This window comes from Globicephala melas, chromosome 21, assembly GCF_963455315.2.
Source record: "Globicephala melas chromosome 21, mGloMel1.2, whole genome shotgun sequence".
Lineage (NCBI taxonomy): Eukaryota > Metazoa > Chordata > Mammalia > Artiodactyla > Delphinidae > Globicephala > Globicephala melas.
This window is the reverse complement of record NC_083334.1, coordinates 29,447,103-29,471,504: the sequence shown is the minus strand read 5'-3', so window position 1 is coordinate 29,471,504 and position 24,402 is coordinate 29,447,103. Positions and strand designations below refer to the sequence as shown.

The 24,402-nt window shown below is 43.4% G+C and overlaps 3 protein-coding genes across 9 annotated transcripts in view; 2 read left to right on the top strand and 1 right to left on the bottom strand.

Annotated features, from left to right (window-relative positions):
* NSD3 (nuclear receptor binding SET domain protein 3) overlaps window positions 1–12,309 on the top strand; it is a 108,435-nt gene extending 96,126 nt beyond the window's left edge. For 2 of the 3 annotated variants that reach the window (XM_030833398.3, XM_030833371.3), the window contains 5 exons: window positions 2,540–2,656; window positions 4,305–4,446; window positions 5,940–6,046; window positions 6,601–6,805; window positions 7,234–12,309. In XM_030833398.3, the coding sequence (XP_030689258.1) occupies window positions 2,540–2,656; window positions 4,305–4,446; window positions 5,940–6,046; window positions 6,601–6,805; window positions 7,234–7,475 (813 nt within the window). In that variant the 3' untranslated portion in view covers window positions 7,476–12,309. The remainder of the gene's footprint in view (window positions 1–2,539; window positions 2,657–4,304; window positions 4,447–5,939; window positions 6,047–6,600; window positions 6,806–7,233) is intronic. The other variant, XM_030833380.3, reaches the window with a different exon arrangement.
* A 1,221-nt stretch (window positions 12,310–13,530) lies between these two features.
* PLPP5 (phospholipid phosphatase 5) lies at window positions 13,531–20,764 on the top strand. Of its 3 annotated transcripts, none has more exons than XR_009560542.1 (8): window positions 13,531–13,597; window positions 13,712–13,820; window positions 14,260–14,350; window positions 14,742–14,805; window positions 15,280–15,404; window positions 16,037–16,207; window positions 17,135–17,274; window positions 17,960–20,764. XR_009560542.1 is itself a non-coding variant. In XM_030833498.2 (8 exons), the coding sequence occupies exons 1-7, from the start codon at window positions 13,539–13,541 to the stop codon at window positions 17,244–17,246; spliced, it is 783 nt and encodes a 260-aa protein (XP_030689358.1). In that variant the 5' UTR covers window positions 13,531–13,538; the 3' UTR covers window positions 17,247–17,274; window positions 17,960–20,764. The 3 variants fall into 3 exon arrangements, 2 of the variants coding, with proteins under 2 accessions (XP_030689358.1, XP_060147498.1); XM_030833498.2 differs by having other exon boundaries at window positions 17,083–17,274; XM_060291515.1 differs by having other exon boundaries at window positions 13,544–13,562; window positions 17,083–17,274.
* The window catches only part of DDHD2 (DDHD domain containing 2), a 26,523-nt gene continuing 20,681 nt past the window's right edge, over window positions 18,561–24,402 (bottom strand). For 2 of the 3 annotated variants that reach the window (XM_030833451.2, XM_060291514.1), the window contains one exon: window positions 18,561–21,771. In XM_030833451.2, the coding sequence (XP_030689311.1) occupies window positions 21,690–21,771 (82 nt within the window). In that variant the 3' untranslated portion in view covers window positions 18,561–21,689. The remainder of the gene's footprint in view (window positions 21,772–24,402) is intronic. The other variant, XM_030833440.3, reaches the window with a different exon arrangement.

Here is a 24,402-nt window from a genome sequence, read left to right as displayed (position 1 = left end):
CGTGTGCCAGAGTTAAACAAGGGACTTCCTGTTATGAAGTGGTTTCTTTCTTAGAAATTAAAAAAATTACATTAAGTACTGAATTAAACCCTGCCTTTTTGCCATTGCCTTTAAGGACAGATTTCTAGCATTTTAAAAGTTTTTTTTTGGTTTTTTTGGCCACACTGCGTGGCTTGCTGGATCTTAGTTCCCCAACGAGGGGTTGAACCTGGGCCCTCAGCAGTGAAAGTGTGGAGTCCTAACCACAGGACCACCAGGGAATTCCCTAAAAGTTCTTTATTTTGTTATTTTTAATCCATAATTGAATTCACAGTTAATGGTTTTAAGTCCAGTGAGCAACTCTTTGAGGCTAAAGATTTGTCACTTTTTGGATGCCTAAAGTATTTCTTTTACAAAATAGCTAGAGACATTTATTCACAATGGTATCGAGTTTACGAGACTTCCACGCCTCATGTTTGATATCAGCACTTTCACCTTTCTGTATTCACCAATTTTCATAGAATAGTAAATATAAACTATAATAAATGGTTTTCAGGCCTTTCAAGCCACAGAACCCTTTCTTCAAATGAAACCTTAACTTGAATCCCAATTTGTTAAAAAAAACATGAAGCGGAGCTGATTTGGTTTAAATTCTGCTCTGTAGGTTTTCATTAAAGGAAACTTGCCATAGAATAAAGGAACACTAGGTGGCAGTGCAGCCAAGACGGCAATGAAATCTTCTACCTGGTGAGGGTGGTGATACCATACAAAGGTGCAGAATGTTTTCAGCAGCCGGGGTCCAAGTCCAAACTGGGTGTAGGAAAAGCCACTCTGGGCCACAGTGCGTAGTACCTGAACGTGCAGAGCGGTCCTGCCGTGGTGTTGCAGTTAGAGATGAAGTGCGGTTCTTTTCTAACTCTTTGTCAGAGCTTGTACTGTCAGTTAAAATGGGGGAGAGAAGAAGCCTGAGGTGCACTCTTGTGGTGACCAGGCCCAGCTGAAACGAGCGTGTGGCTGCCTGAAGCAGGCGGGGTTCCTCCCCCATCTCACCCACGGCCGGCCGGCCACCTAGGGAAAGGCTGACCCACAGGCGCCCTTCTCTTACACAGAAATCACAATCTTGTCTTTTTATCAGTAGAGAAAGGACATTGGCTTATGCTCTTAATTATTCATCAAAATCAGAAAATATAATATAGTACTCTTGAGATGACTGGTACTCTCAGTTCTGTGATACTAAGAGCTATGAGAACGGCTAGTGAGAATTTGTGTCGGGGGCCGGGGGAGGAACACAAGTCTGGTGAAGCAATAAGCAAATACATTTTAATTTACTGCCTAAGACATTTCTTTACCTTAAAAATGTATTGGTAACACCAGTAGGTCCTGTAGCTAATGCTGTTGTCCTGGACTGAATCAGCCACGCTTTTGAGGTAAAAGGGTTAATGCTTATGCATTTGTAAACATGAAAGGTTGAATGTACCGTGTTTACACTTATTTAAAAAGGAGCTTATCGCTACACACCTGTTAGAAACAGCAAAATGAGAAATAGGGACTATACCACATGTTGGTGAGGAAGTGGGGAAACTGCATCTCTCCTACCTGGGGAGAGTAGGGTGCGAACGCGCAGTGGTACAGCCACTCCGGAAAGCAGTTCAGCAGTTTCTTAAAAAATTAAACATGTGCTCACCATATGACCCAGCATGTATCCCAGAGAAATGAAAACCTCTGTCTGCACAAAAACTTTATCAGAGTGCTCACAGCGGCTTTATCTGTAATAGCCAAAACTCGGAGACCATTCACATGTTCTCCAGCCGGTGACCGGTCACACAAACTGTGGTGCCTCCTTGCTGTGGCACAGCACTCACCAGTGACAGAAGAATGAACTGTTAATACATACAACTTAGATGGATCTCAAGGGAATTAGGCTCAGTTTTTCTTTAAAAATCCAATCTCTAAAAGTTACATAGTGTGATTGCATTTATAGAACACTCTCAAAATGACGCAACTATAGAGGTGGACAAGGTCCTACTGTTTTTCGCACAGGGAACTATATCCAATATCCTGTGATAAACCATAATGGAAAAGGATATAAAAAAGAATATATGTATAACTGAATCACTTTGCTGTATGGCAGAAATTAACACAACATTGTAAATCAACTCTACTTCAATAAAATAAATTTTTAGGAGAACTATAGAGTTGGAGAACAAATTAGGGATGGAGGATGGATGTGGTTATGAAGGAGAAGCACAGGGCATCTGTGCTGATGGGACAGTTCTGTATCTTGCTTGTGGTGGTGGTTACCTGACTCTACACCTGGTAGAATCCCATAGAACCACACACATGCACACATAACACACACAAATGAGTGCCTGTGAAATCGGTGAAATATGAATAAGGCCTGTAGATTGTACCAGTGTCCATTTTCTGGTTTTATTTTGTACTATAGTTGTATTTCCAGGAATGTTTTTGGTTAATTCTTGGATTATACATGTGGTGTTAAGGAATGCTTTCTAATAGGATACACTGACTGTACATTTATGTATTGCGTGCTCCTCTGCAGGGTGAATTTGTAAATGAATATGTTGGCGAATTAATTGATGAGGAAGAATGCAGATTGCGAATCAAGCGAGCCCACGAGAACAGTGTAACTAATTTTTATATGTTAACTGTTACCAAGGTAAAATTGCTTTTTTTTTTTGGTAAGAAAAAAGGATTTTTTGGTTTAATTTGGTGGTCTTAGGTTAAACTCAGTTTCCTTCCTCTCATTTGGTTTTTCTCAAGCAAATTATAATGGTTTGCAGTAGCCAGTGTGTGTCCCACTATAATATGCTCGTTATACCAGAGTACAAAAGTGAATGATTACTGGCACCTTGCACAGGTCATGTGAGACGCGCTGTGAGTGAGAAGATGACCAGGAACAGGGTTGACACATCTGGATTTGAGTCCCAGCTCTTAGTCACTGAAAGACCTGGCCCTCAGTTTCTTTATCCCCAAGGGAGATAATTAGCTCTGTAATTCTAAGTTATAAACCACCAGTAAAGTTCTGCTTTAGCAAAAATCCTAACTGTAAATTGTTCTATATATTTAAACTTTTTTTATGAGTTAGGAAAAATGAATGCTGTCAAAAGAAAAATGACAGTAAAACTTCTGGTTTAATACATGTAACTGCGAGTGCTGTTTGATGCACATGACAGCACAACTATTTCATTTAATTTCTTCAACAGCCCTCTGGAGTATAACCTTTAAAAGTTGTGAGTCACTATATTGTACATCTGTAACTTATATTGTACACCAATAACTATACTTCAATAAAACTATACTTCAATAAAAGATTTAAAAAAAAAAAACAGTCCTCTGATTTACAGAGGACGAGAGACTGAGATCCAGCCCTAAGTAATTTGTTGGATATCTTGTTACAGTTTAATGATGAGCCAAGACTAGTACCCATGTTTCCTGTGTTCCAGGCTGTCTCTAAAACTGAGTCAGAACAGCCTTACAAGAACCAGAAATCATCGAAAAGAAGCACTATGTTAACTGATATGTCACTGTTTGAAAGTTTTACCACCTTCATGAACATATACTTTATATACATAAAATGCCATTTATTTGTGACTGCTCATTGGCCCCTTAAATCCTAGCCTCGCTGCCGGTGACCCCTGCAGCCACCTGGACAGCACTTGGGAGGCTCCGTCTTCTAGAGCTTTCCCAGACTATCAGAGTTTAAATTCAGGGAGCCAAAATGTTGAGCTTTTTATGGTATTTTGAACTTTTGTGTAAGTAAAAATAGACTATGAAGATTATATCCCAAACTCTAGCCCTTCCATCAGTCAGATCTCCAAGTCTTCATTCAGAGAAGTTTCTTGTTTTTCCTGCCTCCCTCTTTATGGCCTAAGCTCTCATCCATCTACCCCTCTACAAGCTTTGCTTCTTGCTTAGAGCAGGAAAGGAGGGCTGACAGCAAAGCACCATAGTTCCCGTCACAAGTGGCATCCGAGCTGAGAGCGGTCTACTCAGAAAATGCCTGTCGCTAAGCCCGCGGCCAGCTGATCTCAGTCGCATTATTCTGTGGTGTGTTTGTTTCTAGAAACAAACTTTAAAAGAAACTAAACTCCACTTTATCTTACTTGCGTTTGACTTGGTCATCATGTAAAGTAGAGAACTCAGTCAGTTGTGCTGCGAGCACAATTTCGGAGCTGTCGGTCGTCGGACCTCAGCTGGTGGCAAACAGTGCTGCCTCGTGGCTCTCGCCTGAGTTGGATGTTTCTCAGACACGCTTGTGCTCAGTTTCATGTCAAAGGAACTTTTCCTTTCTTTTCTTTCTGAAGGACCGTATCATTGACGCTGGCCCGAAGGGAAATTATTCTCGCTTTATGAACCACAGTTGTAATCCAAACTGTGAAACACAAAAGTGGACGGTGAATGGAGATGTTCGAGTTGGCCTTTTTGCTCTTTGTGACATTCCTGCAGGTAAAAGGGACTCTGCCCCCTCCCCGGAAAGCAAGTATGTCTTTGAGGGCAGGACATTCTGACACTCAAGTGTCAGACAAGTTTTGACACTCAAGTATTTATTCAAATAAGATAAAGAGCTATATTTAGAATTGTTACCTGCCTGTAGGAAGTAAACATCTATATCCTGCAAAAGGGAGCGTAGTAAGAGAGGGTATCACAGAATTCTGTGTCTATGATCCCACTGAATTAGTTCTCCAAATTATTGCTGTCTGTATAATGTAACCAAATGTTTAAGCTTTTTTTTCTTTAATATTAAAGAAAATATTAACCAGTTGTTACCATCAACTGGTCTCTTCGTTTGTTTGCGGGAGGTTGTTTTGTTTTGTATTTTAGTTTGAAAAATCAGTCTGTTTCAAATTAGACATAAAACGCTTCTCAAAGCAGAGTTAACTGCTTTCATTTTTCCTTACCCATCCAGCATCAATAACAGCAAGACTTAATTTCTCGTTTGTTAAGTCTGTAGAAAAATGGGTGGGAAGAGAAATGCTGTAGCTAAAAGTGATGTAAACTGTGTTTCTAGCACTCGCTGTGGATTGCTGAGGTCCAGCTAAAGAAAGCTTGAACTGGGAATTCCCTGGCAGTCCAGTGTTTAGGACTCAGTGCTTTCACTGCGGGCGCCCAGGTTTGGTCCCTGGTTGGGGAGCTAAGATCCTTCAGCCAAGCAGTGTGGCCAAAAAAACAAAAAAACCTTTAAAATGCTAGAAATCTGTCCTTAAAGGCAACGGCAAAAAGACAGGGTTTAATTCAGTACTTAATGTAATTTTTTTAATTTCTGAGAAAGAAACCACTTCATAACAGGAAGTCCCTTGTTTAACTCTGGCACACGTTCTTGGGAATCTGTTATGTGTGAAAAGCAGGGGACTGACTGTGTACATTGAATTTGCTATTTGCTGCATGGTGTGGCCAAATTTAAAAAAAAAAAAAAAGACGAAAGAAAGCAAGCTTAGACCTCCTAGTTTGAGTCCCTGGGTCTTTGGTGTATGTAGTAAATGTGCATCTTGAAGTCTTTTCTGACCGTGATGTGAGGCATTAATTACTGGAAATGGTATGGCTGTGACAGTTCCACGGTCATCTTGTTTATTTAGAAACTAGTGTAAATTAGTTTTAGAGAAGAGAGCTAAACTAGAACCCATTTTTCTTGAGCACAGATTTCAGATTCTTAATCTCTGTCACATGGTCTTTGACCACTTCAGTGAAAAGAATATGATGGTTTTTGTAGAATATTTATTTTTGTTTTAATCATTGGTGGATCGGATGTTTTTCTCTAGTTTTTTGGGTTTTTTTCGTTGTTTTTTTCCTTTTTCCCATCACCATCTTCAGTGTGGAACACGGAGGATAGAAGGGTCTTCATGTCAGAATTATGTCTCTTTTTTCGTTGTGAGGGTGTGTCTTTGACAGCATTTCTCTCCCCCAGGACTTGAGTCTGAATACTTCTCTCTCTTGTGTTCTAGGGATGGAGCTAACATTTAATTACAACCTGGACTGTCTGGGCAATGGCAGGACGGAGTGCCACTGCGGGGCGGATAACTGCAGTGGTTTCCTCGGCGTGCGGCCAAAGGTCAGTGGCTGCAGGGGGCGCCCCTGGGGCTGGGGAGGGGCTGCTGAAGAAGCTTGTTTGGGGCTGTCTCAGGAGGTGCTGGCCAGGGGGACCTGGTTTAATTTGCAGGCCAGCAGTTGCGTTTACCCAGAGTTTAGACTCCGACCTCCCACTAGAGCATATCTCAGTGAGAACTGTTAGGTTCTGAAAATGTCTGTGTTTCTGATTGAATTTGAACTTAGCAAGATCTTTTTCAAAAACTTCAAAAAAAATTCACACTATCCTAATACACTTTAGTGTATCCGAATTATACACTTTAAATTGGTGAACTTTATGGTTTGTGTATGCTATCTCAGTTGTCTTTGCAATTTGGAAAAAAAAAAAACACCTATTCAAAAAATCAGTGAAAAATGATTTATTTTTACTACAGTTCCGTGACAGGGTAAGCCCTCCTGGTGTTTTAGGTAACCGAACAACAGGTGAATTTAAATGAACGTGAGGTTGTAGGATCTCCCTTTTACGTAAAGCTTCACGCACTGTGATCGTTAAAACCATGACCCCCTCTCTCCTGCCAGTCGGCATGTGCGTCCACAACTGAAGAAAAGGCAAAAAACGCTAAGCTGAAGCAGAAGAGACGAAAAATCAAAACAGAGCCGAAGCAGCTGCATGAGGATCACTGCTTCCAGTGCGGGGACAGCGGCGAGCTGGTCATGTGCGACAGGAAGGATTGCCCCAAAGCCTACCACCTGCTCTGCCTCAACCTGCCCCAGCCGCCCTACGGTGAGCCCGGCCTGCAGGCCCCGCCCGACTCCATCTCTGCCCACCATGCCCGACTCAGAGTACGGGCGGTCTAGTCCCCCGTGTGGAGCCGTGGGATGGGAAGCGTTGGAAAGAGCAAGCAACAGTAGCAAGCAAAGATTTTGCTAGTGAAAAATCTGTCTCAGTGCAAATGGGGGACGCCCGTGGGCCAGCAAGGACTGGTGTCTTACTGTCCATTACCACAGGTGGTAGTTGGCTCCTAGCTGAGTTTCGGGCAGTAGCTCGCAGCCACACCGACAGGTGCACCCAGACCTCTGCTGGCTGAGGTTTGGAGTCGTAGTCACCTGCATTCAGCCCCCAGTCCGAGAGGAAGGTGGGAAGTGGGGTGTCTCGTGGGTGTTGGGGACAGGCACTCACTGGGATCCTTCCCTTCTTCCCGCCCACACTAGGAAAGTGGGAGTGCCCGTGGCATCAGTGCGATGAGTGCGGCGGCGCAGCTGTGTCCTTCTGTGAGTTCTGTCCACGTTCGTTTTGCAAAGATCATGAAAAGGGGGCTCTGGTGCCCTCCGCTCTGGAAGGCCGTCTCTGCTGCTCTGAACATGACCCTGTATCTCCCGTGTCACCCGAATACTGGAGCAAGATCAAATGTAAATTGGAATCACAGGATCATGGAGAAGAAGTCAAAGAATAAATGGGCAGTGATTTCCTTCTTTTTTTATTGAAACGAAGAAAGGAAAAGAAAAAAGTAGAGAATGCGTTAGTACAAGAAGAGACCGCTGCAGTGCATACAGCCTTGGCCATCAGCGCTGCCCTATTAAAGTGAAGATGGGGAACCAGGCCGTGCAGGCAGAAGCCGTTGGTGGGATCTGGTTTTTCAGTTTCGTCCTGTCAGCTTGGGGATTCTTTTGTGGAGGGTTAGGTTCCCTTGGTCTTTTCTTGCCTTTTATTGTGCTTCAATGCCTTTGCAGCTGGCAAAAGAGATGTCTTCGCTTTTAAAATAAGAACAAAGAGAAGAAGTTCTGTTAATGAGATAAATTTAAAGTCTAGGATGTGTTCCTTGGGTGTAAAAAGCAAAAGTAGCCATCATTCCTTTATTTATTTTCATTTTTAAAAATTTTGAGAAGTGTAGTTCAGATAGTCTAATCTGTGTGTGTGTGTGTCTGTGTGTGTGTGTGTGTGTGTGTGTGTGTGTGTGTGTTTAAGTAGGAATTGCAGAAAGCCCTCTAGAAAAGGGTATGGTGGTCTTACATACCGCTTTCCTGAGCAGCAGGGAGGCTGGCTTCGCTTTCCCTTCCAGACGCCTCTCGTAGTCTTAGAGAAGGGCTCTGTGGGAGTATTGAATCTGGCCTCTTGAAATCAAAAGGCCTCAGTGAATATTACCTCTGTGGTCTTAAACTAGGTGGGCTTTTCGATATAACTTTACCTAGAAAGGTATATAATGTGGTTGTTGGTTTTTTGTTCTGGAGAAAAAAAGAAATCGATGCCCTCACTGAGTTTGAAACGTTCTCCACTGATAATGGGTGTTTTTGATGAAGTGTGTCTCTGTGGATATGAATACAGAGTTAGAATGGTCATTCCTGTTGTCTTGACACACTGGTAAAGGCAGCTAAAGGGAGTTGAAAGGCACAGACCAAAAGTTGGGTCAAATAAGCACCATTTTCTATCCAATTTAATGTACACCCTGGTCTGACTTGGAGAGAATTATGGGCATTTTAATTTTCTGTCTCTGCTTTCCTCTCCCAAGCAAACATTCCCTTTGTCAGCTGACCACTCAGTCACGTGTCCTGGTGAAAACTACACAAATGAATTTGAACTGTATTTGAATAGATCTTTTTGTTCAGTTCCTAATTTGGGGGTGAAAGTGGTAGCACTTGTACTTCTACAGGGTAAATGAGAGCCACACAAACACACTTCATGGCAGGAAGCACTTAGGGAGAGCTCCACAGAAAGCAGTGATAGCAGGAATGGTTGGAGCTCATAGATGCAAGTGAACCGGAATATCTGCCACAGAACTCACTTGCTTTTAATGCTTAGGAATATGTATATTCCAGGATTCCCTGTATGAATTAATTAGTCCTGTCAGACATTGTTGTAACACTGTACTAAGTAGAAGCCTAGGTTTAGCTTGAATGAACGTCAGCTTCTCTGTGAATTTTGACTGCTAACAATTGCCGGTACCTGGTAGCATTTATTTTCCCTCAGGAAGTACCCAGTGACCTTATAAAGGCAGGGAAGATAGATGCTCCACAACATTCCTTCAGTTGTGCTGTGTGTTCCTTTTCCTTATCAATTTACAACTCTTCTCTGGAAAAAAGAAGAAAAAAACCTGTTTTGTGCTTCTTTTTTTTTTTTTCTTTGTATGTAAATGTGCAATTATACTGGATTTTTTCTTGTTAAAAAAAACAAACAAAAAAACACTACAATTCTTTTACTTAAGCTCCTAAACTGCCATTTGCCTGATTCCAGCAAATAGTTCTGAGGTAACTTATTGGGCCTCCAGTAATTCTGTTGATTAGATATGGTCCCAAAAGAAAGAGCAAGATAGAAAATGCTGTATGTGTTACCAAATGCGACTGCTACAAGTCACGTGAATTACAGCTCACCAAAACACTAAAGTTTGCTCTTGAGCAATCATATAGTTTGATGTCCTTTTAAAAAATAATTTAAGAAAATCTAGGTTTTATCATACTAAAACTTTATTTTATATATGTATATGATAAATGTTTGCTTTTTTAAACTTACTAACATGAAGGATTTCCTTTAATATCTGAAATGCACCTCGTGTTGAAACGGTATCCAACATGGAATCTTATCTCCTTGCTTTGTTTTGGACTTAGTGCTATTTAATATCTGGTGAGTTTTATATGGTAAGCCAGGGTATATCCTGTATACTACAAATACCTTAGGTTTAAGTATTTTTATGCAGCTTCTTCATTGTGTCACATTTTGTTTGTGTATCTGTAGCAGAGATCTGCTGAGGTTTTTTAATTTGGGGGGGGTGGGGGGTTGGCTAATAGGGTTGTTCTGCCATTTCAGAAATCAGGGCGGAAAACACCATCGCTGACCACAGCCATGGGGTCTTGGTCCGCGAGTGTCCTTTAACGGTCTGGAACGTGGCTTTAGTCCTGGCAGTGCCAGGGAGCTCTCCTCACACCTCGTACTGTTGCCTAGTTTGTATATTTTAAAGGTGCAGGCTATGGAAGCAGAAAAAGAATAAGTTGTGCTTTATATGTGCATAGTATCCATGCAGGGTGCTTGTCTGTGCTTCGCCAATGAAATTTTGCAAAAGACGTGTTGCTCACTGATAGCTGGAAGTTGTTATTTGTTAACTTCTCAATCTGTCTGTGGTCAGAGCATAAATGGTTGGGTTTTAATTCTTGTCCGAAAATGAAATAACTTAAAGCAGCATGGGATAACGGTGGCATTTTTTTTAACCTTATGTTGGTTCTTTGGTGGAAGAAGCGAACGTAAGATTTTTGATAATCAGCATAAATCTTTAGAAATCAGATCTGTAAGAGCTAGAGGTGAAATCCTGGAGGCCTTCCAGGCCCTGCGCCGGAGGGGGCGTGAGGAGTCCTGCCGCTGGCTGGGAAGGGAGGGGTGGACGGCCCTGTGCTCCCGGCAGGCCAGGCAGAAGCAGCTGGAGGGAGTGAGTCACTTCTTTAATATCTAATCAGGGCTGGAATTAGGAGTGGGGTGGGTTTTATTTTCATTTTTCTTTTAACAAGTTCCCACCCTATCCTAATTCTCAGAAATTCTCTGGCCTAAGCTATAAAATAGGCTGACTTTTAGAATCATTGAAACTTGGAGATTTCTATGTGTTCAAATCAGGAACACATCTAAAAACTAAAAAAAAAAAAAAAAAAAAAAAAGGCAGGGGGAAGGCTGCTCCCAGCTCCCAGCTGCCATTTCCCCAGAGTATTTGGAGGCACGCCTGTGAATAACGCTGGGAAACTCACAACGAGATGATTGCGGAAAGGACTCAGACAGGGCGGCTGTTGGACACCTTTCTTTCCTGACTCAGGAAGTAGAGTTTCCCTTGAGTAGCTCGCTGCATGGTGTGTTCCAGTCAGGGTCCAGCCCAGATCTGCAGTTTGGAAACAGATGGGCCAGCTGTGTGGAGCGCAGTCTCTGGACTCCCGGGGATTTGTTGCTTGTCTCTCATTTCATTTTAAAACAGAAAGCTCTTCTTTAGCATTCACCTTAAAGTCAAGGTACCGCCGCATGCCATGTCCCACTAGGATAAGAGAACAAGTTACCGTGGCGTCTTGACAGCTTGGGAAGCTCACACTTGATGTCCTTCTACATTGGGAAGTTGCTTGTGCTGTGCAGTGCAAATTCGACTTGAATTACTTCTTAAAAGGCTGATGTGTCCAGCCCCCTCATTGTCCGAGCTGCTGCAGACATGATCACTTGGAACAACTTCCTTTGGCCTCAGGCCACCTAGAATTGGTCTCTGGTTATTTGTAAACAAACAGTAGAACTCGCTTCCCTTTCCAGATAGGCTCGGGAATAGATATAATTAGACAGCTTTGCCCTATATTGACAAATAGGAAGAGTTGGGAATTTGTATATACTGAAATCTACCGACATTTATCCGGGGTGGGGTACAGGGAGAAAGGGGGTTACAGTAGGGTAAGGGAGGGGGTGTAGTGTTTACCACAGGTACGAAGTAGCCACTTTAACACTGAGACCTCTGCCTCATTGAATTCAGGTTTTTTAAGTACTTGAAACTCCTCAGATTCTCCTTATTTTACAGTTATTTTAAGATTTATGAAGTAGAAAGCATTGTTTTGTATACTGTTTTGTCTCTTACCCTCTTGAACTTGGATTAAAGGCGAAGTTCTGCAGACGGAAGTGTCCACAGTAGTTCTCTCAGATTCAGTGCACACGTTCGGGGAAGAGACTCCTGCATGAAATACCAGCAGCATTTATACGAGTACTTCATATGTATGTTCTCTGTTTTGTTATTTTGTCAACCTTATCCCCAAGCACCTCTTCTTTCCTTTTAATATATGCCTGCGTAGGGAAAAAAACAAAAATTTGCACTTATGTTACTCTCCTGAAATGCTGGGTGTAACCTGTGTGTTTCAAACCCATTTCCGTTCTTTTCAGTCCATTGCTTAAGTGACAAGTTCAGGTTCGTGTGGCACATATGTACGAAGGAGGAAGAGAATTACCTGTCCTTTGGTGGCGTCCCAGAGTCAATAATGTGTAAGAAAAAGGGAAAAGATGAATAGTTACCAAAGTCATTTATTCAGTCCTTCGTTTTCTTATGTGACATCACTGCACCTGCTACTTGGCAAGAAAGCACCCTCGGGTTTCCCTTCCCCACCTGCCACAGACTTCTGATGTGTGTGAATGCCTCTCGGTATCCATCAGATGACCTAAATGAGGGATTCAAACTTGTCAGTTTAGAAGTGGACTGGATAAAATTTACTTTTACTTTGTTCTCACTAATATTGCTCTTTATCTCATTTGTGCTGTCACATGCCCTGTGTTTAAAAAAAAAAAAAGAAAGAAAATCATGTTGCCACTGATAACCAAGATGCTAAATGATGACTACAACTGGTTCTTTTTATATACAGGGGTGTGTGCATAATTGGAATTGATAGGAGAAATTCATTTGTATCCACTTGTGATATTGCACAACAAAACACAGATACCTACAGATTCTGCTCTCATTTCCTCGTGATCTTTATCTATGATAATTACCTTTGTAGATTGGTTATTTCTGTACTTTATCTGTAATAAACTTTGTAGATCCTGTGAACTGTTATTTTTTGCCTAAATCCCTTGAGACTTGAGTCTTTAATAACAAAGCATCAATATTCACTAAGTCAATCTCTTTTGAGTTTCTGTGACTTGGCTAGAAGCTCTTGACACTAAAGATTAGTGTTCATTTTCCCTGGGGGTATTCCACTAGGGCATTACTGTATAATGACTTGATGTTGCCACATAGACTTCAAGATATATGATATTTTGGGGATTTTGTTGATTGGCCTATGTTTTATTGCATAGTGTGAAACGTGTAAAGCTTGGTTAACCTGTATATAGATAGCTTAGTGTTGACTAGTTACGGTGTATTAGCATTGCCTGTAATATTTAAGCTTCTTACTACTGTGTGTGCTGGTAGGAACATATAATTTTTGTACATTATATTTACTGAGATGCTGCCTTTCTTATTTTACAAATACTTTGGAATTCAAATGTGTTTTTTGCTTCCGTGAGGATTAATTTGGAAAGGTTTTTAATGACATTCCACTGACTTCAGATTTTGCTTGAGGTTGACTTCAATAAATTGTCCCGTATGTTGCAAATTAAATATGTGGACTTGTTCATTGCCCGTAATTTCTTGCTACCACTCAGTGGGCAAGAGGCCATCCTAAGCGGGAGGGGACCAGCGCGGGGCCGAAAGACCCAGCGCGTCCACCGCGCCGGCGAGGCCCGCAAGGTCCTGCGGGAGCCCGGCACGTCTTTCCGCAGTACGCGGTGTGCTTCAGGGGACTTGGATCCGGAAACGAGGAGTCTGCGTGATCCCCGGGACGGAAGGCCCGGGCTTCTGTAAGGTACGCAACGTCGGGCGCGCGGGCGGGCGGGCCACAGACAGCTGGAGCGACCCCTCACTTCGTCCGTCGCTGTCTCAGGCGCTGGGGGCCGCTCTCGCCCCGCCTCGGCCCCGCCCCCGCTCCGGCCCCGCCCCGCGCCCCCCTCCCTCGGCGTCGCCACGTCAGCCGTGAGCGCGCGCGCCGTGATGGGGAAGAAGGTGGCGGCGGAGGTGGGCCTGCGGCTCGCGTTGTTCGCGGTCTTCATGTAAGGACTGCGCTCCGGCCTCCGGCCCCCGGCCCCCGGCCCCGCCGCCCGGCCGGGCTCCGCGCGCGCTTCCGGGAAGCCGCCGACGCGTCCGCACCTTTGTGTCCCCTTTAGGGTAACAGAGCTGCTCCCGCCCTTCCAGAGGCTCATCCAGCCCGAGGAGATGTGGCTCTACCGGAATCCGTACGTGGAAGCAGAGTATTTCGCCACCAAGCCGATGTTTGTGCGTGGAGAACCAGCCTCCCTTCTGACCGCACTTCTCACGGAGCCGAACGCTAGGGAGGGAGCGGGCAGGTCCCCCTGGCTCCGCCACGGAGCTGAAGACGAGCCTTCGCGTCGTAACGGTTAAGGGCCAGGTTGAGAGAGAAGTCCGTCCGCTTCGGCTCCAGGGATAGGGTCTGGGGGCGGCTGCTCAGGGCGGCCCGGGGCAACTGGTCGTTGAGGGGAGCGGTGACGGCGGCTCCCGCGGGAGCTCGGCGCCCAGCTAGCTGCAGGCAGACTCGGGACGCGGCACTTGCGGGGGAGCCGGGAGGTCTGATAGGCCAGTTCTGCTGTCACTTCACCCCTCTTGCTGTGGGAGCTCTTTTCCCAGCTAGCTGTCTGACGTTCTCGGGGCGGCCCTGTTTCCTTTCGCGTGCTGAGCTCTGCCGTGTCCGGCGCAGGTCGTCGCCTTACTGGCCCCGCTGGCCCCGGTCCTCCTGGCCAGGTGTCTGAAGAAGGCGGACGCAGTGGACAGCCGGCAGGCCTGCCTGGGTAAGCGCGGCCTCCCCAGCGCCGGAAGCAGGAGGCGGGGGCCCCCACGGGGCTTGCGGGGCGGGGGGGTGGGGGGCCGAGCTCTACGTTCCTCGAGTGACTGCGTCTCCGGGGTGCCCCGCCTGCTGCCTGTGAGACGTGCTCCACGTCCTGGGTGCACCTGCGTGCACCGGACTATTTGCAGCTCCGACGAGTCCTCAGTCCGGGTAGCGCGTTCTCCCTGTGCCAAGGCGGAGTGGCCGGCGGGGGGCGGGATTATTCTCACGCTCCGCTCCGGCTGGAGCCCGAGCGCTCCTCTGTCCCCGGAGACCGCGGCTGCGCCTAACGAGACAGGGACCCGGCCGCTCCTCCTGGGCAGACGCCACCAGCAGCCACTTCCGTTGCCTTCCAGCTGCCAGCCTGGCCCTGGCTCTGAACGGCGTCTTCACCAACACAGTCAAACTGATAGTGGGGAGGTGAGTGCCCAGCGCTGCCGCCCTCGCCCCAGGAGGGCAGGCGCACGCAACTGCTGCCACATCTTCCCCGTAGCCTTTTCTCTTTATTCTCAGTCTGATCTTTCTCTTCTAACAAACACTTCCTCCCTTCCCTCTGCCTCGGTCCGTTGGGTGACTCTCGGGCTCTCTTCTGCCCTGAACAGCATTTCCCACTGACACGGAGTCGCTGTCCTCCAGAGCACCCCCAGAAGCTGCAGCACGACTCACTCTTTGCCCTAAAAAAGTAACTACGTGCCGCAGTGGCTTTTTTTCCTTCCTGGTTTAAATGCTGACCCTGGAAATAAGGCTTTTCTCTTAGTGGTGACTATCCAATCCCGTTTCACTGTTTTGCCTGGAACACTGTTTGACTGACAGTTAAGAAAGGTATCTAACACAACCAAAAAATAATTTCTGGAGCTGGAAATGATCCACGTCAGACCTCGCTTATTCTTGCAGGCCACGCCCAGACTTCTTCTACCGTTGCTTCCCCGACGGGCAAGCCCATCATGACTTGACGTGCACAGGAAATGAGGACGTGGTGAATGAGGGCCGCAAGAGCTTCCCCAGTGGACATTCTTCCTGTAAGAATACCACGTGGACTCTATATCTGTGCTTTTTTGGGGGATCATTGAATTTAACCTAGGAAGCTTGTGAGGATGGGAACATTTCATGCACTCTTGTTCTTGCATCTAGAAATCGGAGAGCCCCCTTCTTTAATAACAAGCTTGAACCTCGAATATTAAATATTCGAGGACAGAGGAAGTAGTTTACCTTCATGAAATTTGAACATTTTATTATTACTGTTTTATTTGCCTAAATTCTGCAATCTTGCTCCAGTCATAAAAATATTAACTAACCTTTATTGAAGAGCTACTGTATGTCAGGTGCTTCCGAAAGCATTTTAGATTCGTGTCTCGTTTGATACCATAAAGAGCCCAATGAGATGGGTACTGTTGTTTTTATGATTCCCATTTATGCATCAGGAAACTAACGCATCAGGAAGTGAAGTCCCATTGCTAGGATTCCAAAACTATTCCCAGGGTAAATGTTACTCACTTTGGGAAACGGTCCTTCATTTTCCCTTTTGTTTCCTTCTCCCTCATAATTGACGATGTAGATCGATGATCTACACCAAAAGTTACCAAAAGGGATAAAAACATAGCCTCCTCTTTTTCTTTAAAAGACATATACTTAGAGGTTTTCCCTCTTCTAGTTGCATTTGCTGGTCTGGCCTTCGCGTCCTTCTACCTGGCAGGGAAGTTACACTGCTTCACACCACGAGGCCGAGGGGAATCTTGGAGGTTCTGTTCCTTTCTGTCACCCCTACTCTTTGCAGCTGTGATTGCACTGTCCCGCACCTGTGACTACAAGCATCACTGGCAAGGTAAGCAAGGCATCCAGGCCATGGACGCCTCCACCGTTCTCCCATCATTTCTCCCTAGCACTTGGCACAGGAGACGCTCCCTGGGTGTCTGCTGAATGAACAGACAAGTGAGCAGAGGATGGTCTGCGTTCTGTACTGAGTATGCGTTTATTGCTACACGGAAAATGAAAAAGCACACTGTTATCTTTTAAACAGATTACCAATGAGGGACATTCTGATTTTCCCATGACTTTGAAGCATCATAAGTTCAGAATAAACTCTATAAGAAATTTTTTACACCCAACCTCAAAATTCAATTTACTTTCTTAAAAATCAAGTTCACTGTCGTGAGGTTTTTGTTCAGAAACGAAAGTAAAATTCAAGAAAACATAAAATTGTAATTAAACCAAAGAAATTTAAGTTGAATGATAGAGTAAAATATCCAAATATTTGCACAGAAAGCCCACAGTTCAAAAAAAAAAAAAAGCTGACAGTATTGCCCAGAGGACCTTAGGAGCTCAGTTTTAAAGAATAAATTTTTGCAAAGAGAAGCAACTCCTGAAGAGTTTATTCCTTCCTCTAGAACCCTTTAAATGGTGAGAAGGAGTTGTTGATAGCATTAAGTGAACCTTCATTATTCTTCTCAATTAAAAATATTCAATGCAGTGAACTCAGAAAAAGCCTTGTTATAACTACCCAACTAAACATGTGTTTTGATTTGGTGTTTAGAGAACATCCTGCAAATGTACGATAAAATTAAGAAAACCCAAAAACCCCATAAGCCTGGAATTGAGGGGGTTTGCAGGCTAAACAAGTAGAGTAACCTGGAGGGCCAAGCTCCCTCTGCTGGGTGGCATCACCGTGACTGAGGGAAGGCCCGTCTCCTCTGCCCTCAGATGTCCTGGCTGGATCCACCATCGGCCTGACGTTCGCCTATGTCTGCTATAGGCAGTACTACCCTCCCCTGACGGACGCCCAGTGCCACAGACCACTGCAGCGCAGCCCTGCTCTTCCCACCGCGCAAAAGCAGCCTGGCGACCCTCGTCATTTTGATGTTTAGACACTGGAGCTGCCTTCCTGGAAAACAGGTGAATCAGCCCCTCCTAACTCACCACTCCCAGGACAAAAATTTCTGCCTTTTACCTCCTGAGAGGTACAGGTGAGGAGAGAAGCCCCCATGATCATGCAGTTTTGCCCTGGCTCACAGGGATTTATCGCGAGGAGTCAAGGTCCTTTTTCACTACTGTTCGCCACGCATTCCAGTAACGAGATCTTTCCATGGTCTTTCCAGATTATGAATGTGGCCCATCAGATTGGTATCCCAAGGTCTGCAGTGTTTTTGCACTTAACTTCAGTACTGTTCTTGGAATGATTCTGTCACAAAGAAGCTTTCACCTTAGCCCCACTTTATCCTAGAAGCTAGCGTTGATGATCGGAACTTAATTTCCATTTCCCATAGCTCAAAATCTTAAAATCTAGGGCATGAGCAATTAAATTATTTTAGTTCTGTTTACTTTCTCTGGTGGCAATTCCATCACACCTTAAATAGGAGAATCTCCAGTTCTGGCTTATTTACCACTGTGCATATCTTATTCAAGTCCAGCTAAGTACTGCTGTCCATTTTGAATACTGTAAACATAAGCGATTTGATAATTTGTTGAATTACTGAGTAAACACAATAAAAAAGAAACTGGTCAGGAGCGTGGATTCAGTACTCACTGTCTCCACCTCACTTGTGTAACTGTGCTCACGAGCTGCTCTCCCTCCACTCAGGACTGAAGATCTGCCCAAATGCACCAGCTGTGCCAAGCAGCCAAGGCAGGGCAGGGTAGTCAGAGACCGGCTGTCTGGAGGGCAGGTGAGTCTCCTCCCGCCCCGCCCTCCCCGTAGGGTATAATGGACCATGACGGACATCGGCGGAACTGATGGTGTAGGACCTATAACGGCCTTTCTCTGTGTTGTGATTATATTTTATGTTTTCTTTTTGTGATTATATTATAAATATGACCTTGATTTGTGTATTTCTATAACATATTTTCAATATATCTTTTTCCTAACGGTGAACGTGGTTTTTTGTGCTTAAAGTTCCATTTGAGACCTGAAACATTTCCAAAGTTAGACACCAGATTCCCTATCTGACACAAGTGATTCCACTGTCTATAGCAGTGGCTGATGTCAATGATACAAAAGGAGCATCTCAATATTTACCTTATAATCGCCGCACTTTGAATCAACAGTCAAGGGGAAAGAACCTGAACGTTAGTTCTTTGCCCAAAACTCTTTTTAAACTTGTTTTAGTAGTACACAGGGGAAGAGAATGGTTATTGTACTGACTCTCTTTACTTTATGATGGATGAGCCAGGTAAAAGTAGACAACTGGTCAATATGGTTTTATTTCAGAATTTACTAAAGATTTAAATATAATCACATAAAAAACATTTCAAAAAGTGCAAACTGTCAGAACGCTAATCGGTGCTACCGATCTTTCCATGCAAACCATCGCTTTTGCTGAGATTAGCAATAGCAATTCTGCAGCTGGGAATATGGAGAAAATGATCCTCCACCAGCACTTAAAAGTAGCCTTGGTCAAGAGATTGCGCATGATGCTGCTGAAGTAGTGCAAATAATGTACAACTAAACAAGGAACGCGTCAAGCTTATTACCCTGTGGAATATACATCCGTGAAACCAGCACAGGGGGACAAACAGGATATAAAGCTCTTTTCCAGTCACCTGCCCCTCACCACCAGGAAGGAAACACTTCTTAGTACAAACAGTGGTTTATCTAGCCATCCAGGTTGATCCTGTTCATCTCTGGTTACAGGGACTCACTCTTGCTGGTCCTTTGGTTTACTCTTAAATTTTAGTTATTCTGTTAATAGGAAGACCAAATTTAAATATGAAGACAACAACTTGATGAAAGCTTCCCCTTTAATATGTACTGAATGCTACTGAATTCTCAGTAACCCTTACTTCACACTCAGAGTTTATGTAGTAAAGAAAATAAAGTATTTCATATGGATGAGACTTCTTAGTGGCTTAGCGTTAGTGTGTAAGCAGATGGACAAGGTAAGGCCAGGCTCTCACCTTTACCCCAAACTTATCTCTAGGGTGACAGTAATTAACCTTCCCTCTGCTGTCAAAGAGGTGGCTTATGCGAATGTTAAATTCCAGGGCTTTGGATACCATGATATATTTACTTACAAGAAACCGATATAAAAAGCGAAACACAGCTTGCCTGTCTACACCGCTCTGTCCACCAGGGCCTGTAGGAACCTGAGAGGAGTGTGAAGGACTGTCACAAAGAGAACTGCAAAGACAATCACAAACTGAGACCTGTGAGAAAGAAAATACCTACAGCACAGTGGTGAGCAAGATGCCTTGGAAACTATTAGTCTCCATTCACTCGTCTTCTTCAAGGTGCATCTCACTTGCACGCTCTGACACTGACTCTGCACCAGCTGTTCCTGGCCCCATAGACGCAGGTTTGTCTTTCAGAATAAGGAACACTTCCCCCTAGCCAGATCTACCAACACTGCCTGTGCCGAGAGCCTGTTCCATAGCGACCTGCACTACGGGTACCTAAGGAGGCAACGCTGTTTGTGTGCTTGAAGAGGACACTCTTCAATACTCCCTTCACCCAAGCAGCTGTGGCAGATGGCTTACACAAATTCTATTTCACCATCAGTGCACCACTGAAACATTTTATTCATCACTTAATAAGCAGTCAAAGCTGTGTAATTTCAGGTCTGTCCGCTTTTATAACCCTCAAGAACTAACAACTAAGTCGGACTTTGTCTAGAGTCTCCCAGTTTGAAGTATGATATGATATAAAAGGGCAGGTCTAGCATATATAACATCTTTGCTTTATAAAGATGCACCTGATGTGAACTAAACTGTCCACTTTAGACTGTCCTCTGAGAGCAGCTCAAACAGCTGTGGAAACAATGAACAGCGTCAGTGATTCCTAGCAATAAATCTGTCAGTCAGCTGTAGAGAGAGTAAACAGTATTTACAGATTTTAGTCTTTCTTCATACAGTACGTGTAGGAAACAAAAGCTGGCTCAAGAGAATCTGATGGCCACCAGTCTCCCTCATTCACTTAGACTTGGCCTTCAAATGCAGAGAACACCCATGAGCGATGAGCAGACCCCAAAATGCCTTCTGAATCTCAGGAGTCCACTTCCAGATTAGAATATTTTCTAAAGATAAGCAATAATTTCTTAGAAAAATTTATACCCAACCCAAAACAAAAACTCAGACTTTATACCATCTCAAGTAATAAACAATAAAGTGTGGTACCTAAGAGAAAAACAAATACCGTATGCTAACACATATATATGGAATCTAAGAAAAAGAAAAAAAAAAGGTCATGAAGTACCTAGGGGTAAGACGGGAATAAAGACGCAGACCTACTAGAGCGTGGACTTGAGGATAAGGGGAGGGGGAAGGGTAAGCTCTGACAAAGTGAGAGAGTGGCATGGACATACATACACTACCAAATGTAAAACAGATAGCTAGTGGGAAGCAGCCACATAGCACAGGGAGATCAGCTGGGTGCTTTGTGACCACCTAGAGGGGTGGGATAGGGAGGGTGGGAGGGAGACGCAAGAGGGAGGAGATATGGGAACATACGTATATGTATAACTGATTCACTTTGTTATAAAGCAGAAACTAACACACCATTGTAAAGCAATTAGACTCCAATAAAGATGTTAAAAAAAAAAGTGTGGTACCTAAATACCATCATCAAAGTATTAAAGATGCAAACCACTCCCAGCTATGAAGCAAGAATGGCAAGTGTTTCTCTGAAGCCAGTGGTAAAAAGTAACAGGGTCTTCCCTTTGCTTTTCCACTCACTTCCAGAGAGGAAGATTATCTTCCTAAGACCCCAGTGGTGAGCAAGGCTGGCAACCTGCAGGAAATGAGGCCGCTGAGGAGAGGAAAAAACTGCAGCAACAAAGAGGCAGGTGTTCTGGGGAAGGACCCCTCAGTGCCCGTCTAAGGGAGGGAGTTGAAGAGGTCATCACGCTGGAAGGCGACCAGAGAGAACGCCAGAGTCTGCCACACAAACTTCCTAACTACACATCTAAAGGGCTGAGCAACATAAATCCCAGGATGAGCTGTTTGTACTTAAAGCTGTAACTGTTGCCCTGGTAACTCTCACATGGTCAACTATTAAGATTCTGAGTTTAGATCCTAAAAATGGCAAGTATTATTGGACCAAGTCGCTAACAAAACAAACATACACTAACCTTTCTCTAAGTGGCCTACTGTGCTTTTTTCCCATGAATTTTAAGCAGGGTCCCTCTAAAAATGAGTAATAACCTGGATCTTGGTGACAGGCAACAAAAAGTATATTTATAAAGAGCTGAGGCTCCACAGTTCCTCATCACATGTTAATATGTAGGAAGAGCTGAGGCTCCACAGTTCCTCGTCACATGTAATATGCTGCATACATGACATTTAAAAACTTACATTAAGCAGCCATAGGTGGTTCATTTTTACTGTAAAGGCTGATCAAGGAAGATACCCTGGGTTTGGTAGATTTCTTTGAGGACCAGCAGTACTGTATCTTCAGACTCCCTGTAGAGAAAAAATTATGTTGTAAAAAGAAGAAACTAACATTCGTACTAGATGCTTTACATGTATCATCTCAATCTACACAACCACCTTACGAGTTCATTTTTTTACTGTTTAAAACAAATCTGACTCAGAGGTGATGTAACTGGCAGTGGTTTGTAAGGTAACCTTATAACAAATAAGTCTAGCATTATGTCCTATAATATAAAAAAGCCAGTAGTAAATGACCAAGCCCTCCCTTTCCACAGAACTCATTCTTGGAACAACATGGAAGAGTCGTCCAATTCATCACCTTAATTTTTTAAATGTTATTCACCTTTTTCAAAAAGCCAATACAATCATATGAATAAAAATCAAAGATATAAAAGGATATAATAATGAAGTCTCCTTCTCACTGTTTCTTAACCACTAGTCCCCAACTTCTGACAACTGACGTTATCAATTTCTCATGCATCTTCCAGATATTATTCAGTGTGTGTACAAGCAATTACTTATATCCAGTTTGTAAAGAAATTTGATTATAAAAATACAGCATTCGTGGATTGCCATAAGGGTATATGGCTCAAACACTTTTCTAGATCTAAGGTTTGACATTTTTAAAGTCATGGATCTATTTGAGAATCTAATGAAACCTATGGATTACTCCCCAGAAAAGATACCATATACATATATACCCGAAATTATAAATAGAATTTCACTGGACTCATAGACTTTTTTCTATTCCCCACAAGTTCCATACACAGACAGCAGGTTAAGAAACTCCTTCCTCCTATACCAGTGAGGAGAGATTAGCTAAACCAGATATTAAAATGGTGTGATCCTGGTGCATAAATAAATGGATCAATAGAAAAGAACAGGAAGTCCAGAAATAGCCTTAAATACTCATAGAAATTTAATACAATAAAGTTAGAACCTCAAATCTATTAACAGTGTTGCAACAACTGGATAGCTATCCTGAAAATGATTTGGATCAATCCTCACCTTATTATTAGGATAAATTTGAACAGAATCAAAGATTTATATGTAAAAATGAAACCCTAAAATATCAGAATAAACTGTGGTAAGGAATTCTTTGGAGAGCAAGGAAAATCTAAGTATGACACAAATTCCAGAAGTCAAAAAAGGAAAAAATAAATTTGACTACGTAAAAATCAAAATTTCTACTTAGCAAAAATTAATGTACACAATGTCAAAGACAAACTGGGGAAAAGGTATTTGCAACTCGTATCACAGATTTATCAATTAAAAAAAGACCAAAATTTCAATATAAAAGAGAATAAAGGGTATAGATAACTCCCCAAAAAGAAAATTAAAATGGTCCTTAAATATATGTCAAGATGCTCAACCTTATTCATAATAGGAGGAGGGCAATACGAATTATAGAGTGCATGATACATACGCTGAAAACCACGAAACACTTCTGAGAGAAACTAAAGACCAAAATACACTGAGAGACAACTGTGTTCGTGGGTCAGAAGACTCAGCATTATTAAGATGTCAATTCTTCCCCCAAATTGATCTATAGATAAAATGCAATCACAATCAAAATTCCTAAAAAGCCTTTTGGCTGAAATTAACAAGTTCATTCTACACTATATAAGGAAATGCAGAGGACCTACAATACCTAAAATAACTACGAATAGGAAAAACAAAGATGAAGGACTCATGATACCTAATTTTAAGCCTTACTATAAAGCTACAGTAATCAGGACAGTGTTTTATTGGCATAAGGACAGACAAACAGATCAGTGGAACAAAACAGAGTCAAGGCAAGTCAACAGTTTCTCCATCTGAATAAACTTTTCAACAAATGTTGCTAGAACAGGAAAACCACATGCAAAACAATGAACCTCAATCCTTTCCTCACACCATCTTTAAAAATTAACTCAGTCAAAATGGATCACAGAGCTAAATGTAAAAGCTAAAATGACACAGCTTCTAAAACAAAGGAGAAACCTTAATGACATTGGATTTGGCAAAGATTTCTTAAATATGTCAGAAAAGCACAAACTTCAGTAAAATGGACTTCATCAAAATAAAAAACTGCGTTTCAAAACCTACTTGACAGAAAAATGAAAACCAAACCACATCCTGAGGAAAAAAAGTATATCTGAAAAGAACTTGTAACTAAAATGTAGAAAACTCTTGAAACTTAATAATGAAATAAACCAATTTTTTAAATGGGCAAAAGATTTCAACAGACAATTCACTAAAGAAGATGTATGGACAGCAAGGGGGATCGATCAACGTGGCAGAGTAAGAGGACGTGGAACTCCCCCCCCAAAAAATCACATCAAAAGTACATCTGTATGTGGGATGGAAACTGGCAGAAACACTCCTGTACAACCAAGGCTGTAAGAAAGATCCACATGTAATCGTTTAGGATGGGAAGGAAAGCGATCAGGTTGGGACCTGTGCCCCTGGGAGGGGACTCAGAGGAAAAGGGAGAATGCACAGGCGGAGACCCACCCTGAGGAGTGAGCAGTGAGAGCCTCAGATTCAACGCCCCAGTCCTGGGGTCCTAATCAGGGGAGACGAGCCCCCTTGGCTAGCTGGAGGGCAGCAGGGCTGTGGGAGCACGTGCGTGCTGGCTTGCCCCCAGGCAGGGCGGAGAGTACAGTGGGAGGACTGCTC

Bases quoted from the DNA above. Each gene is read 5' to 3' on its own strand.
- PLPP5 (XM_030833498.2), top strand. From the start codon at position 13,539: ATGGGGAAGAAGGTGGCGGCGGAGGTGGGCCTGCGGCTCGCGTTGTTC. The intron at 14,351-14,741 runs GTAAGCGCGGCC...GTTGCCTTCCAG, and splicing joins CAGCCGGCAGGCCTGCCTGG to CTGCCAGCCTGGCCCTGGCT. The intron at 16,208-17,082 runs GTAAGCAAGGCA...CTCTGCCCTCAG, and splicing joins CTACAAGCATCACTGGCAAG to ATGTCCTGGCTGGATCCACC.